This window comes from Phyllobates terribilis, unplaced genomic scaffold (assembly GCF_046119375.1).
Source record: "Phyllobates terribilis strain yellow unplaced genomic scaffold, ASM4611937v1 Scaffold_1__5_contigs__length_1240528914, whole genome shotgun sequence".
NCBI classification, from domain to species: domain Eukaryota; kingdom Metazoa; phylum Chordata; class Amphibia; order Anura; family Dendrobatidae; genus Phyllobates; species Phyllobates terribilis.
The window spans coordinates 747,160,551-747,173,305 of record NW_027362761.1 but is presented as its reverse complement, the minus strand read 5'-3'; the positions used below and the strand labels follow the sequence as shown (position 1 = coordinate 747,173,305).

General features: G+C 46.5%; 1 protein-coding gene across 3 annotated transcripts in view; it reads left to right on the top strand.

Annotated features, from left to right (window-relative positions):
* Window positions 1-356: 356 nt before the first annotated feature.
* Window positions 357-12,755, top strand: part of LOC141170712 (beta-1,4-galactosyltransferase 1-like) — a 551,684-nt gene continuing 539,285 nt past the window's right edge. For 2 of the 3 annotated variants that reach the window (XM_073655180.1, XM_073655178.1), the window contains exon 1: window positions 357-902. In XM_073655180.1, the coding sequence (XP_073511281.1) occupies window positions 770-902 (133 nt within the window). In that variant the 5' untranslated portion in view covers window positions 357-769. The remainder of the gene's footprint in view (window positions 903-12,755) is intronic. The other variant, XM_073655179.1, reaches the window with a different exon arrangement.

Here is a 12,755-nt window from a genome sequence, read left to right as displayed (position 1 = left end):
GATCTATTAGCATCTGTAGGCTTAGCTGCCGAGCCCGCTCAATACCCTTGAACGGATATGTATGGCAGGATGGCAGGATGTCAGGAAGGATTTGAAGGGTACCTGAAATCAGAAAAAAATTGTATCTTGCTGCCATAGTGCTAGTCTGCAGGTACACATTATTCCAAACATCTCTGGCTGTATAATGTTATGTTTGACTGCAGGGAGAAGATGGATTCTATTCCTGCCCCTGCCGGTTCCGGTCATCGGAGCGTTGCTGTGGGCAGTGAACGGTCTCCGTTCTGTACATGGTGAGTGCGCTGTAATCACTCCCACTAATTCTTCAATGTCACCCTGCTCAGCACACTCCTGGAGCAGGATGTCACTCAGAGGGTATGAGTACAGTGCCTAGACTGTTGTCTAGAGGGGTGGCCTTTCTCATTATGTTAGATTGCTAGTTTGCTACATATGTTTGGAAGGGTACTGATTAGTACTATGGCAGCAGGTAAAGATCCTGTTTTCTGATGACAGGTTCCCTTTAAACTGGTGTTTATACCTAGTAGAAACAAGAAGAATAGGATCTGCAAGCAACTCTTTTAGGGAGAGCAGCTCTTCTCTTTCACATGTGTCCTTCATTGAATGGAGAAACCAAACCTATTTTTGTGTTTCTCACTAGATATGGGAGGATCTGTTAAGTTGGGTGTGTTTATAGGCATAAATCCTGCATGTACACCAGCAGCAACAGCAAATAGTATATTCATTGTCTGGAGATTTGTAGTGGAGTGTAAAGATGGCCAGAATAGATTACCGTAAATCTTTCCTGGCAACGTTGTGTATATCAGTTGTTTTTATCTACAGCTTAAAAATCCATTTTTTGGACAAATATTTTGAAGATTTGGACATTACAACTTATTCAAGACACAGTAAGTTGTCTGAATTTCTTCTTTACCATATATAATTTCAATATACATTGTCAAATGTTTCTTATGTTAACTTGTTTGAATAACTATAAGGCTAGAGTCACACCAGCGTATTTTCTCTCATCCGAGAAAATTGGGTCAATTATGCTAATCACACTTTGATCACTGTGATCTAAAAAAGAATAAAAAAAAATGTCTCCTTCTTCTCCATTCTGTCAATCTGTGAAAATCGGACGGCACTTCGCTGTTTGATTTTTTTTTTCTTTTTCCATGGACCCATAGACCTGAATGGTCGAGTGCGATCCGATAATTGGATGCAACTCAGGCAGGCTGCAATTTTAGTTCCTAAGACCACTTGGTCCACAGAAAAAATCACACATATGCACGGGGCCATAGAATAACATGGAGACCAATGCTATCCGTCAAAAGCATAGATCGCAGTCCTCCGATTTTTACTGTCGTTTAAGAGATAACCTGCAGGAAATAATATATAACCTGAAATTCTCTGCATTTAGTGTCTGGTAGATTACATTTCTTTTGAATACGGTGCATCTCGGTATTTTTGTTATTTTATTTCTTTTCAGTTTGTGGACTTTTCTGAAAAGAAGATATTACATATGTACTAGGAGAATTTTTAAAGTCAGTTTTTCTGAAAGCAATGTTGTCTTTATTTGCACCAAAGCTATCAAAGTATTTATTTATTTTTATTTATTTTACTCACTTATATAGCGCCATTAATTCCACAGCGTTTTACAGACATTATCGCCACTGTCCCCATTGGGGATCACAATCTACATTCCCTATCAGTATGTCTTTGGAATGTGGGAGGAAACCGGAGAATCCGGAGGAAACCCACACAAACACGGGGAGAACATACAAACTATTGCACAATGTTTGCTAAATTTGGCATATCTTTAAATATCATTTATACTTTTTCTGTAGAGCTGTTTCATCAATTTTTATTCCACCCTCTTACTATAGTGATAAATGGGACTTTTTTTAAAAAACAATTTTCATTCCATTAGGGAGTGGAGTTGAGCTTGAACAAGCAGATCTAGACAAATGTGTTATCTTTAAAGATACACCTAATTTAGCAAACATTGTGCTTATCAATAGTTTGATGATAGCTTTAGTGAAAATAAAGACAACACTGCTTCCAACAAAACTGACTTTAAAACTTCCCCTCATGATAAATTTCCACCAGTATGTATGTAACATAAGTATGTAATTACATTTATTACGGCCCCCGATTAATTAAGAACAGCATTTTTCACACTAGTATTGATGATGGAGTCAGACACTCCTGATTCACTAAGAGGCGCATGTCTCTTAATGATTCTCGCACATCTGACAAGTGGTGTGTGCCACTGTGTGTGTCTCCAAACTAATCTTACTCCAGTCGGTGACTGGGTAAACACTAAGTAAAAAAGGAAACAAACCTAAAGTATAGACATAGTATAAATACTCTATCTAAAATTTGTGGATAGTTCCCCCAATATTTTACTTATAATGAAAAAAATATTTCATTCATCTCTATCATCATACCCACACTGGACATCTTTTCTTCTTCATTATTTCATTTTTTATATTACACTCTATGTATATTATGTGCTTAATATGTTTGTTTCCATTTGCACATAGGGCTTACCCTCATTGTTTAATGATGTTTATCTTATATCATTAATCTATAAACAATATACATTATACTCTGATATTTTATTTACTATACTATATACTTGCTCTATAAAAAACAGCTTCTCCACCATTACGGAACATACATTTTCCTCTTTACTCTCCAAATTACACCTTACCACCTGTGAACTTGACCCAATCCAGTCCCACCTCACCTCTAACCTTACCACAGTCTTTATCCCAACCCTAACCCACCTTTTCAACCTGTCACTAACAACTGGTGTCTTCCCCTGATACTTCAATCATTCCTCGATCACACCCATCCTCAAAAAGCCCTCCCTTGACCCATCCTCTCTGACTAGCTATTGCCCCATATAATTTCTCCCCTATGCCTCAAAACTACTGGAACAACACGTCCATTTTGAACTGTCTTCCCACCTCTCCTCCTGCTCCCTCTTTGACCACTTACAATCTGGCTTCCGACCACACCATTCCACTGAAACTGCCCTGACTAAAGCCACCAATAACCTACTAACTGCCAAATCCAAGCGACACTACTCTATCCTCCTCCTCCTGGACCTCTCATCTGCCTTTGACACAGTGGACCATTCCCTCTTACTACAGACTCTCTCTTCTCTTGGCATCACAGACTTGGCCCTATCTTGGATCTCCTTATACCTAACATTCCGGACATTCAGCGTCTCCCACTCACACACCACCTCCACATCTGGCCCCCTATCTGTCGGTGTCCCCCAAGGTTCAGTCCTAGGGCTCCTGCTCTTCTCCATTTACACCTTCGGCCTGGGACAGCTCATAGAGACTCACGGCTTTCACTATCACCTCAATGTTGATGACACACATATCTACCTCTCTGGACCCGATATCTCCTCCCTACTAACCAGAATCCCACAATGTCTGTCCGCTATTTCATCCTTCTTCTCTGCTAGATTTCTGAAACTTAACATGGACAAAACAGAATTCATCATCTTTCCCACATGACACTCAACCTCCCCATCTGACCTATCCATCAAAGTTAATGGCTGTCCACTCTCCCCAGTCCCCCAAACTCCCTGCCTCTGGGTAATCCTGGACTCTAATCTCTCCTTCAAACCACATATCCAAGCACTTTCCACTTCCTAACAACTCCAACTCAAAAATATCTCCCAGATTTGCATATTCCGCAACCACGAGTCTGCAAAAACACTAGTGCATGCCCTCATCATCTCATGCCTCGACTACTGCAACCTCCTGCTCTGTGGCCTCCCTTCTAACACTCTCGCACCCCTTCAATCTATCCTAAACTCTGCTGGCCGACTAATCGACCTGTCCCCCCCGCTATTCCCTGCATCTCCTCTTTGTCAATCCATTCACTGGCTCCACATTGCCCAGAGATTCCAGTTCAAAAGCCTAACCTTGACATACAAAGCCCCACAACCTGTCTCCTCTGTACATCTGAGACCTAGTCTCCCGGTACGTATCTGCACACAACCTCCAATCCTCACAAGGTCTTCTCTACTCCCTCTTATCTCCTCTTCCCACGATCGCATACACGATTTCTCCCGCGCATCCCCCCTACTCTGGAACTCTCTACCCCAACAAATCAGACTTCTGCCTACCGTGGAAACCTTCAAAGGGAACCTGAAGACCGACCTCTACCTACAACCTGCAGTAACTCTTGCTCCACCATATCGCAGCATTACCAGCTGTACCCTCACCTACTGTATCCTCACCCATCCCATGTAGATTGTGAGCCCTCGCGGACATGGTCCTCTCTCCTCCTGTACAAGTCGCCGACTCATTTTTGTTCAAGATTATTGTAATTGTTTTTGCTATGTATACCCCCTTTTTCACATGTAAAGCACCATTGATTAAATGGCGCTATAATAATAATAATTTTGAATATAATATACTCTGATTTCTGTTTATTTTGTTGTTTTAAGGCCATGACCAAGGTCCACAGAGTGCCGTTGTTTTTATTTTTCAATATCATTCAGAATTTTAGGTTACAGGATAAAAAACATACATGCTTTAAAATTAGGGCATAATCCACTTGTGGTCATTTTGTTTAGATCCCCCCCCCCCTTTTAACCCAATAAAGAGGTTGTATGGGAAAATTAAAATTTTACCAGTGGCTTGGCATATTATAAAATAAAAAACTAAACTACACTCACCTACCAGCACTTACTGGGATGCTTCGCAGGCTACTCCTTCATCTGTGTTTATGACGCGCCCCCTGGGCCGTGGGGTACCCGGTGCCGGGCCGGTAGATGCTGGGGGTTGTAGTCACAGTGGCGGTGACCCGGTCCGTGACTCAGGGCGGTCAATCCAAGGGGGATTTATATGGATGCGGCTAAAGGGGGCCGCCGCTGCGGGACAGTCCTCTGAAGCTGGTGGTATTACAGCAAGGATGATGTGACTCCCCACAGGAAGAGTTAGCTTCAGGGCAGGGTGTGGATGATGGTGGTTGTGCTGGGTGTTGTAGTGCAGTAGTAACCACAGAGTCAGTATAGTGCAGTCCCAGGGTCTTTACTCACGGTTATTGCAGTTACTGGTACCAGTGCAACTTCCCTCGGCGTGCTGCGCTTACTCAGTGAGGGGCTCAGTCCACCCTAAGGTATTTCCAGAGTATTTACCAGGACCCCGTTCTGTGTACCTTCCTCAGTCGTCTTCCTGTGCTGGCTCTCACCCTCCTGCCCTGTGCCTCACAGTCAGTGTCCCAAGCCGGTGGCCTCGGGTCTTGGCGGGCGACCTGCAGTCCCCTGGGCCCTGTGTGGCCACCTTTTCGGCGATTGTTAACTGTGGTAATGGGCAACTGCACCCTGGAAGTACAGACGCCTCCGGTTGCTAGCTGAGGCTTGAATTCCTCCTCTACTAGTTAAGGGGCTGGTCCCCTCTGCGGCTTGATCCTTCCACGTTCCTGCAGATTAAGGCGTACGGGTGGCCTCCGGCACTTCCCGTACCCTTAGGATCCCTTCTCTCCTTCTGGAGCCTTCCTTGCTCCTCTCTCCTCTCTCCTTCTCTTTTAGTCCTGGGCCTCACAGGCTAGGCCCGCCTCCGGAGCAGAGCTCCTGCAGAGCCCCTGCTCTGTCACTTCTCTTCCTCTGACTGTCTGCTTCTAGATGGTTCCATCCCCTTTTATGCTGCTCCTGGCAAGTGCTCCCCTTTTCTACTTCCTCCACCCCATCCACTACATGGTTCCCCCTCACTTGTTGTTCCTCCCCACTCCAGCCAGGGACCAGGGACTGTTCTCTCCCGTAGGAGCAATCTCGCCCTGCCCTCGGAAATGTGGTGTAGTGAATGCAGGTGTTAGGGTCCTGAGCCATACTCCTTCCTTACCTGAGAGTGAGGTACCACACCTCTGGATGAGATACAATACCTCTGTGGCGACCGAACCCTCGGGGGCGCCACACACCCCCCTGGTAAAATACAGCACATCCGCGGGCTGGAACAGAGTAAAAGACAAAATATTTTAGAGGACATGCAAAATTTTTGAACGCGTTCACATAGAAGATTATAAACATAACATTTCTTCCCTTTATGGGAGGCATCTTTTTCTTTTTAATGTTACTGTTATTATATAAAACTTTTACTTTCAATAAAACTCTTTGCATGTATATATAAACACATTTTCACATATAAAACATTCTATCAGGTCACAGCATGATCTGCAACCAGGTGTCCATTTTTCCTTGACAAGGTGCTTTGTAGAATGGGGGACCTGCCCACAACAAACCCCCAACTTTGGCCTTGGGCGTGGCTGCAAGGCTTAGGCGATCCAGTTGGACCAAAAGTGGGGCCACGCCAGACAGGTCTTTGTTCAGTGGTCTGTTGCGGTAAATATAAAACCAATAGGGGGCACCTTAAGAAGTGCAACTATTTACAGGTAAGGTTTTTGGCTGTTCCCAGTCCTCAGCCGGTCAGTTTTTGGACCCGTTTCGGGTAACTAGGTAAACACAAACTACTTTTAACTTGCAGTGTCTCTGCTGCATCTTTCCAGGTAACTATTTACAGTCTCAGTCCCAACTACTGTGCTCAGTAGTGATGCTCCCTCCTGGGAAGCTCTTGTCCACTGTAGGCTGGCCCAGCCGGGTCTTCAGCGCTGTAGGGTGAAGAACTGCTCTTTGTCTCCACCCTGTGGACATTCAGGTCATAACAGCCCCTCTCACCTCTGTGCCTGGTGTAGATGACGTGATCACCAGGGTAAAGGTCTGGGGTGTGAGCGCCCAGGATAAGCGGTTCCGGCAGGGGGACCAGGGACTGTGCAGCCTCAGCTGCGTCCGGGACAGGGACATCACTCCTACCTGCTCCCACGACAGCTTCAGCTCGGCCTATCACTTCCCGATCCATGAAAAGCTTCGCCGGGGCTTGGGCACCGCCGATCTCTTGCAGCGACGTCCACTGCCGGGTCGCCCGCTTCTCCACCAGCTCCGCTTTCCAGGCAGCGATCGCAGCTTGCAGGGCCACTTCAATCCGCCGACCTAGTTCTTGCATTGCGGCGTGGAGGAACTCCGCATCCTCCAGGGATAACTTGGAGACCACCTCCTCCAGGGTGAGGGGCATCTCCGGTCGTAGCAGGCCGCTGGCAGGGACTCCGGTTTCACTTCCCTCCATGTTGCCTGCCGGGTGTGGTCTGCCTAGACAGGCCGAGGCCACACCCTGTCTCCCAGTGTTCTTTTCTCCTCTCCCCTTTTGGGGGCGGTCCCATGGCAGTCTGCTGTCGGTCACTCTTAGGGTCAGCCTCCCCGCTTTGATGGACACATTCGCATACATGACCACTGCTGTTTGGGGCGGGCTCCGCTTTTGGCGCCATTCTAGGACCTGGCCCACGATGGGAGGTAGTTTCTTGTCGTCTTTGAGCACGCACATAATGGCGTCCGTTCTTCTGGGACGGGCGCCACACTCAGTTATAGAAAAACAGTCTCTAGGCGCACAATACCCGATGATAACGGGTTGGTTCCGTATCCTGCCGACTACGCCAAAGTTGACACGCCCCCTGGGCCGTGGGGTACCCGGTGCCGGGCCGGTAGATGCTGGGGGTTGTAGTCACAGTGGCGGTGACCCAGTCTGTGACCCAGGGCGGTCAATCCAAGGGGGATTTATATGTATAGGTTTTATTAAAGAGTCCAACTACGCCACCTGTGGATGCGGCTAAAGGGGGCCGCCACTGCGGGACAGTCCTCTGAAGCTGGTGGTATTACAGCAAGGATGATGTGACTCCCCACAGGAAGAGTTAGCTTCAGGGCAGGGTGTGGATGATGGTGGTTGTGCTGGGTGTTGTAGTGCAGTAGTAACCACAGAGTCAGTATAGTGCAGTCCCAGGGTCTTTACTCACGGTTATTGCAGTTCAAGTTACAGGTACCAGTGCAACTTCCCTCGGCGTGCTGCGCTTACTCAGTGAGGGGCTCAGTCCACCCTCAGGTATTTCCAGAGTATTTACCAGGACCCCGTTCTGTGTACCTTCCTCAGTCGTGTTCCTGCTCTGGCTCTCACCCTCCTGCCCTGCGCCTCACAGTCAGTATCCCAAGCCGGTGGCCTCGGGTCTTGGCAGGCGACCTGCAGTCCCCTGGGCCCTATGTGGCCACCTTTTCGGCGATTGTTAACTGTGGTAGTGGGCAACTGCACCCTGGAAGTACAGACGCCTCCGGTTGCTTGCTGAGGCTTGAATTCCTCCTCTACTAGTTAAGGGGTCGGTCCCCTCTGCGGCTTGATCCTTCCACGTTCCTGCAGATTCAGGTGTACGGGTGGCCTCCAGCACTTCCCGTACCCTTAGGATCCCTTCTCTCCTCCTGAAGCCTTCCTTTCTCCTCTCTCCTTCTCCTTCAGTCCTGGGCCTCACAGGCTAGGCCCGCCTCCGGAGCAGAGCTCCTGCTGAGCCCCTGCTCTGTCACTTCTCCTCCTCTGACTGTCTGCTTCTAGATGGTTCCATCCCCTTTTATGCTGCTCCTGGCAAGTGCTCCCCTTTTCTACTTCCTCCACCCCATCCATTACATGGTTCCCATTCCCCCTCACTTGTGGTTCCTCCCTACTCCAGCCAGGGACCAGGGACTGTGCTCTCCCGTAGGAGCAATCTCGCCCTGCACTCGGAAATGTGGTGTAGTGAATGCAGGTGTTAGGGTCCTGAGCCATACTCCTTCCTTACCTGAGAGTGAGGTACCACACCTCTGGATTAGATGCAATACCTCTGTGGCGACCGAACCCTCGGGGGCGCCACATTTACATTGGAAAATAGTCGTCACCGTTGAAAGTGGCAGCTGGACCATTGGGACCTGTAATTAATTTGCCATGGTAAGGTGACATTAGCAGCGCCTTTTCAGTGATGTTAGGGATGATGTGCTGCTGTTCAAATTACCTGAGCAACAAACAGGTCCTAATGGTCCTGCTGTCACTTTGAACGGTAACGACTTCCTTCCGGTGTAAACACAGAACATGGCGTAGTTTGCGCCTTATCCTGGTAAGTGCTGGTAGGCGAGTATAGCTTTGTTTTTAATTTTTCAATATACCAAGACACAGGTAAAATTTTTATTTTGCCTGGAAACCTCTTTATCCGCTTCCCCTCTCGGCACTTACGTCACCGCGTTTAGGAGTTTGCGCACTGATAGCACCTCCCACTGGACCAAAAATTCCGGAAAGAGCAGAGGTATAAATGAGTAAAATGCAGGTTGTACGGAAACTTTTCTTACAAAACTATATATCAATCTACTCAGCTCCCCATGCTCCATTACATGGCGTCAGCAGATTAGACTGCATTTTAATGGTGCCAGATTCCCTTTAAGTAGAGGACTTTGTTCTCTCCCTCCATTAGGTCACTCCCTATGCACAGTGATCTGCTATATATCGGGTCTCTCCAAACTCGCATACTTTCTTCTGTGTCATTTGTCCCACAGCAACAATCTGACCAGCCCTGTTTAACCGGATATGTCCCATGGCCAAGCCGATCAGCTTGGCTATTGTTGTGCAGACATAGTTGAAGTAGGCAAACTCAGAGAGAACTGATAATTAGAGGATCACTGTGCAGGGGAAGCCATTGTGGCATAGGGGAGGGAAGAAACAGTAGTAGCGCAGTAAGTCACAACACCTAAAGTCTTTTCTCCCCTGCTCAGCTAACTGTCTATTAACACTATTAACAGATTTCTCCAAACTTGAATACTTTATCTCTGTCTTGTGTTTGCCCCCGCAGCAGCCAAGCTGATCGGCTTGATTAATTCTCATTGTCCTGTAACTAAGATGATCAGCTCAGCTATTGTGGGACAGACACAGTAGATATTGCCATAATAAGCAGATCTCTGAGCAGGGATTGTGACCATGGAGCAGGGGAGAGAGGTGGCAGCAATGCAATTCATGAGGATTGGGCCTTTCTCTTCTGCTCACTGTTCTGGAGATTTCATCCCTTAAGGCTATGTGCCCACGATGCAGAAATGAAGCAGAAAATTTCTGCAGCATTTCTGCATCTCCCTGGCAGAAAAAATGCATGCAGATTGTGCATGTGTTTTTCCTGCAGAATACATGCGGAATACATGCGGATTCACATGTTAACGCATGTGTTTCCGCATGCGGACTGACAAGCACTTTCCAGGCGATAGCATCACTTGGAAAGTGCTTGACAACTAGGTCACACTGTATAAATCCATGCAAACAGCATGGATTTATATAGTGTGACCGTAAAAATAAAAAAATAAAAGCTATACTTACCTCCGATGCCCCGGCGTGTGCTGCAGCGCTCGTCCTGGCTTCTTCCGGGTTGCCGGCATCTCGCGAGACAGCCTGCGGTCACATGACCGCGACGTCATCTCAGGTCCTGGAAGGTAAGCGCTGCAAGGGCCGCCGGACAGGTGAATATAAACTTTATTTTTTATTTTATTCTTTTTTTCACAGGTACAATGGTACCCAGGTCTGGATGAGAGTCTCCTCTCCTCCAGACCTGGGTACCATCCGCACATTGAACTGCATATAATCCGCTTGACACGGATTCTATGCGTCTCAATGCAAGTCAATGGCGGCACTTCCGCTGCGCTTCCGCAAAATTAATGAACATGCTGCGGATTTATGAGCGCTGCAGAAATTCTGCGGAAAAATCCGCAGCATGTGCATTGACATTGCGGAATGCCATTGGGGACCATGGGGTGCGGATTACCATGCGTTTTTGATGCGTTTACGCTGCGGAAATTCCGCAGTATAAACGCATGAAAAAAACAGATGGGGTGCACGCAGCCTAACAGTGCCTCTCCCCTCTGCTACACCGTGGTCCCCTAATTCCCCTTTCTTTATTTTACTTCATATGCCTCATATGAATGGAGCATATGAAGTAAAATAAAAAATCTGCTGTTCATGTGTCCCCCCCTTCTGTTACTTTTCTTTATTTTACATTAATTCCTTCAGCACCAATACTGACCACCATATCCGGAAGTTCAGAAGATGGCTTCTGGTCATGCTTAGTGTGCCTCTGAAGCCGGGAGGCGTACAACTGGCTTTAGAGACGCAGTGACGCTGCCGGAATGAGAGGCACTCCTTCGCAGATTTGCATGAGTGGCGATGATGCCGCTCGTGCAAATTATTTTATGATGCCCACAGGGCGAGATAACATGGAAAGAGGACTGAGTAGTCTGGGGAAACTAACGCCCCATTGACTAGTCAAAGCCCTCATTAACATAGGGGAAGCAGAGGTTATAAATGCTTTTTTAAAGCATTTATGTAACGGAATTATGTTATACAGAGATGGTTAGGGAAGGGGTATAATCACAAATAGCTGAATGGAATGGTGATGAATTGGAGGGCATAGGGGACCTGAAAGGTTCCCATTAAAGTGGTTTCACACCTTTAACTGCTTTACCCCCAAAGGTTGTTTGCATGCTAATGACCAGACCAATTTTTACAATTCTGACCAGTGTTACTATATAAGGTCATTTCTCTGGAATGCTTCAACGGACCCCACAGATTCTGAGAATGTTTTTTCGGGACATATTGTACTTCATGATAGTGGTAAAATTTCTTTGATATAACTGGCATTTATTTGTGAAAAAATGGGAAATTTGGCGAACATTTTTAAAATTTTGCAGTTTTCAAACTTTGAATTTTCATACCCTTAAATCAGAGAGATATGTTAATAAATAACATTTCCCACATGTCTACTTTACATCAGCACAATTTTAGAACCAACTTTTTTTTGTTAAGAAGTTATAAGGGTTAAAAGTTGACCAGCGATTTCTCATTTTCCCAACAAAATTTACAAAACCACAGGGACCACATCACATTTGAAGTGACTTTGAGGGGCCTTTATGACAGAAAATTCCCAGAAGTGACACTATTCTAAAAACTGCACCCCTCAAGGTGCTCAAAACCACATTCAAGAAGTTTATTAACCCTTCAGGTGCTTCACAGGAATTTTTGGAATGTGGAAGAAAACAATGAACATTTAACTTTTTTCACAAAAATTTTACTTTAGACTCAAATTTTTTTATTTTCGCAAGGGTAACAAGAGAAATTGCACCATACCATTTGTTGTGAAATTTCTCCTGAGTAAGCCGATACCCCATATGTGGGGGAAAACTACTGTTTGGAGAGCCCCTGATGTGCCTAAACAGTAGAAACCCCCCACAAGGGACACAATTTTGGAAACTATACCCCTCAGGGAACTTAGCTAGATGTGTGGTGAGCACCTTGAACCCTCAGGTGCTTCACAGAAGTTCATAACGTGGAGCCGTGAATTTCTCCTGAGCACATAGATACCCCATATGTGGAGGATAACTATATCGGCATGACGACATCGGGTCACCATGGCAACAATCCAAAGGCAGAGGGGTTTTCTTCCCTCTGCCAGCACACTAAATGCTGCAATCGCAGCATTTAGCGGGTTTACAGTCCCAGGAGCGGTGCAGGCACCGCTCCTGGCACTGATTGCAGGGTGTCAACTGTCAGCGGGTGTCACCCCTGTGCGCACAAAATCGCCGAGACGTATTGATGCATCCCTGTTCAATAAGTATCAGGCCACAGGGACGTATGGGTACTTCTCATGTCAGAAAGAGGTTAAAGGGAATCTATTCCCAGGTTTTTGCTACCGAATGAGAGACTAACATAATGTAGGGACAGAGACCCTGATTCAGTGGCGTAACTAGAGTATGATGGATTCTGGTGCAAGATTTGGACCTGGGGCCCCCATTTTGATTATATTTGTCCTTTATCCTGGTATATATGACCCTCATCCTAGTATATGTCCATAATCCTGGGCCC